We start from the raw sequence: 4,506 nt of genomic DNA, 5'->3' as shown, positions 1-4,506 counted from the left end.
GCACGGGACTCAAGCAGCGAGGGGCGGAGCCTCGCGCAGTGAGTCACAGAGAGTCACCACAGCCCACGTCCTGTTTGCGCCGCGAGACTTTCATCATGAACGAGTCACAGCTTTTTCATAGAGATTTAATAACGAGGTGATTTTTGTACCTGACGCAGCGCGCGGCTGTTTCACTGAGGTGTGTGTGTGTGTGTGTGTGTGTGTGTGTGTGTGTGTGTCGGGGTGTGTGTGTGTGTGTGTGTGCGTGTTTGTGTCGGGGTGTGTGTGTGCGTGTGTGTGCGCATGTTTGTGTGTATGTGTGTGTGGTTCCTACAGCGCTTCCTATATAAAAATGTGAACAGTATGCAATTTCCCCAAAACTGACAACTATCCACATTTGAATACTTTGTAGTAGTACTATGAAGTAGTTTAGTACTTTATAATAGTATAGAGTTATTTGTCTTTCCTCTGTACAAATACATTCTGGATTTTCAACTCAAATCTCATATGACGTCACCCCAAAGGCCAACACTCAGACTGAGGTGATGGAAAAACAGCTCCATGGACCCAGAGTCACATGTTGAAGTAGTGAGTATTTAGAGTATTCTGTGTATTTTGTGTTTTTTGTGTATTCTGTGTGTTTTGATCGTTTGCTGTTGTCTTTGTTTAGCTTCAGACGAGTTGAACAAACACGGACACAGAGAGAACACTGTGTCTGACTGTGTTCTGCAGAGTAAAGGTTACAAAAGGCCAGCTCCAAACAATCGACACAAACACTGTTACTTTATAAACTTTGTATTTGTATTAAAGCTCCAGTGTGTAACTTTCTGGACACTTTCACCTGCATAATTTTAAGGAAATCCAAAAATTAAAGCCATACTTGGGAACATTCTCCATGGAGATACTAAGCTTTATGCCATACTGTGGAAGATTATAGCCAGAGGAACATCGTCTCCATAGAAACAAGCTCCTCCGGGCAAAGCAAGAGTCAGGTCTGTGGAGATGCGAGCCTGTTCACAGTGAGGACGCAGTAAACACAACCAAACTGAAAAAAGCTTTTACTGTAGTCTATTTTTTTTAGCTAAAAAGTTACATACTATGGCTTTAAGCATACATTTTTTTAAAGTACTTACCGTAGTACTATTAGTGCTACTCATACAGCTGCAACTTTTATTACCAGTGAGAGTATTAGGCATTACTACCACACTACTACTGGTATTTGTAAAACTACTATAAATTTCTACATGGAGAAACTCAACTGGTGGTAAAGTAAAAGTAAAAATATCACATGGAAAAATCTACTTAAGTAAAAGTATTTAGGTATCTGTTTAAAAATGTACTTAAAGAGTAAAAAGTAAAAGTATTTCACACATTTTGAGATCTAATAAAGCTTCAAATGTGGTGATTTTGATAAATATTTGTGCTGAATTTTGCTCAGAAACAATAAACAAACAAAATAAATAATTGTTTCTAGCTGTTTTTATTCATATATTTTGTTTTACTTTTCAGTCCTGCTCAAAAGTAAAAGTAAAGTGTCTGTTACATTACAAAAATACAGCCTACGTGTCGTACAGTTTATTAAAATGTACTTTTCACTGGTTTGAAATGGATCTGTGAATATTTATGTACAATTATTCTGAAAAATAACCCACTGCAGTCAGGCTTTGTCAAAATATATAGTTTTATTTTGAAGGGGACATACCTGTGCTACTTCCTGTGCCAACAATAACCTCAGACCACACCCCTGAGTCTCATTACTCTGACAGTTTTCACACTGTTAACTTGACACACGGCTGACAGTTACACCAGAGACATACTGCGTGTACGTGCAAACACAGCACTATATGTAAAATAAAGTCCAACATTTAAACATGTTTCCAAAGGCAGTTTATTTTTCTGCAAGATGTTTATTTATGCAAAAGCGTAAAGGTGCACCAACTAAATTTTTCAGGCGCAGGAGTGGGGTTTTTTTACTCAAAATTTGAACTTTAAAACATTATATTTTGTCCAACATGGGTCTTTAGGTATTTATCCTTTTTCTGATGGGTTATGGGCGCCATTTTGAGGACTTTTAACACTCTAAACATCCTCTATTTTGTTTTTCAGTTGTTATTTACGATGGTAGCGTTCATACGTTTTAAACCAGTGCTTGTGTCGCTCTATAGTTATAATCTCTGACACTCGTGGATTGTTTTGTTATAATTCGCACATTTTAAATCACAATATTCATCTAAAACGACTTAACAAAAGAAGCAAATCCGCTGAGTTCTGCTTTAGAAAACTGTCTGCACCCCGTATGGACAGCTGCGCATCACACTACGGAGCAGCACACTTCTTTTTTATTTGTACCAACATGACTAAACGACGCTGCTGAATCCTACGAGTGTCACCGATTAAGAAAATAAAAATGGAAAACGTCGTCACAAACGGCGTGGAGGTGAAAATGAGGATAGATCTGCAAAATAAGTGATTTAAGATCGAATCACTCACAACTTCGGCTGAGTAAATGGTGAGAGGAAACAACTAAAACATGGTTAAAATCTCTGAAAAGTCCATTTTGCAGAATAGTGTAGTAATTTATGTAATTTGTGTAATCATTTTTGGAGACTTTTTGACTCCAAGACCCAACCAACTTGTTCCATTCTTCAGCTGTGATTCAATGAAATGCTTTGAACTTTTACAAACATCCTCCTCAGAACAAACTAAAACTAAAACCAAAACTAAATAACTCTTGTTGAGTGATGTTTTCTTTCAAAGGCCCTAATGAAATAATCTCTTTTCTGGTTCACACTGGTTCCAAATCCAACGAAAACCGTAACAACTGCATTTTCGATTAGTTTTTCACTTTCTACTGTGTTATAATGTTGTTACCTCATCAAAAACATACTTGAAGTTGTGTTTCATTTCATTTACATGTTTGAGTAAGTCTATATTATTACTCTGTCTACATCTCCAAAGCTCAAAACGCTCTGTTCCACCTTGTGATGTCACGAAGTGGTAGCTTTAGTCAGTCAACAGCTCCGTTTTACTTTTTTTTTCAGTAGAGTTTAGCAATTCCTTGTATTACCACAGTCATACAAGACCTGATTTAGATGCGTCGTGTGTAAAATGAAGTTAATTCAACACAGGTTTTTAAAGCAAATGTTTATTCAGACTTAAAAATGGTATAAAATGCAACGTTTTTCAGCTCAAATTTTGGCGAATAACCAGATTAGCAGAGTAACACTGTATAAATAAAAGATCCCCTCTGGTCCCAGCTCACTCCCGGTCTGATGAATACAACATGAATCAGATATTTCAGATGTCGTCTTGTCTCCTCTCGATGGTGGTGCGTTCGTGGCTTTTGGGAATTCTGGCTTTTGTCACAGCTGCTCGGTGTAGTTGGCGGGGAACAGGCCGGATTTGCCCCGCAGTTTGCCTCTCCACCAGGAGGGGTCGTTGCGGTCCAAAACCTCTATAATGTCTCCCGCTCTGAACTCCAGCTCGTCTTCCTCTTCAGCAGTGAAGTCGTACAAGGCCCTCACCTGCATCGTGTTTACTCGCTGAGGGGAAAAGCACCAGAGCTCATGTGGGTCAGGGTTAAATTATAATATTCAAGTCTTATATTACGCAAAATCGACTCTTTTGAGCTTTAAATCATGTTACAATGTTGTTACCTCCTCAAAAACACACCTGGAGTTGTGTTTTGTTTCATTCACACATGTTTAAGTAACACTTTATTATTAGTCTGTTTACATCTCCAAACTTCAAAATGCTCCGTTCCACCTTGTGATGTCATGAAGTGGTAGTTTTCACGTTAACAGCTCCTTTTACCTTTAGTTCTGTAGAGATTGAGAATTCCAGGGGTCCAAATGATTCTAGTGAAGGTGTGTGGAGTTTAAAACCACAGTGGAGCACTTCCTGTATTCCCACATGATGACATCACAAGGTGGAACAGAGTTTTCAGTTTGAGAGAAAAACTCAGCCTAAATATGCAGGTTTGTGTGTTATGCATTATAACAGATCCTTTAAGTGTCATTGTGATCGATCGATCTATCCATTTATCTATCTATCTATCTATCTATCTCTCTATCTATCTATCTATCTATCTATCTATATCTATCCATCCATCCGTCTATCCATCTATCCGTCCATCCATCCATCCATCCATCTATCTGTCTGTATCTACCTATCCATCCATCTGTCTATCTGTACCTATCTATCTATATATCTGTCTATCCATCTATCTATCTGTCTGTATCTATCTATCTGTCCATCTATCCATCTATCTGTCTATCTGTACCTATCTATCTATCTATCTGTCCATCCATCCGTCTGTCTATATCTATCCATCCATCTGTCTATCCATCTATCTATCTGTCTATCTGTCTGTCCATCCATCCGTCTATCTGTCTGTCTGTCTATCTATCCATCCATCCATCCATCCATCTATCTGTCCATCCGTCTATCTGTCTATCTATCTATCTGTCCATCCATCCGTCTATCTATCCATCCATCCATCCATCCATCTATCTGTCCATCCGTCTA

General features: G+C 38.4%; 1 protein-coding gene across 1 annotated transcript in view; it reads right to left on the bottom strand.

Annotated features, from left to right (window-relative positions):
* Positions 1-3,113: 3,113 nt before the first annotated feature.
* grap2a (GRB2 related adaptor protein 2a) overlaps positions 3,114-4,506 on the bottom strand; it is a 36,123-nt gene continuing 34,730 nt past the window's right edge. Inside the window, exon 8 of the mRNA XM_033970971.2 lies at positions 3,114-3,521. Within this exon, the coding sequence (XP_033826862.1) occupies positions 3,342-3,521 (180 nt within the window). The 3' untranslated portion in view covers positions 3,114-3,341. The remainder of the gene's footprint in view (positions 3,522-4,506) is intronic.

This window comes from Periophthalmus magnuspinnatus, chromosome 8 (genome assembly GCF_009829125.3).
Source record: "Periophthalmus magnuspinnatus isolate fPerMag1 chromosome 8, fPerMag1.2.pri, whole genome shotgun sequence".
Classification (NCBI taxonomy): Eukaryota; Metazoa; Chordata; class Actinopteri; order Gobiiformes; family Gobiidae; genus Periophthalmus; species Periophthalmus magnuspinnatus.
The sequence above is the reverse complement of the archived record's forward strand: the minus strand, read 5'-3'. Positions and strand labels throughout refer to the sequence as shown.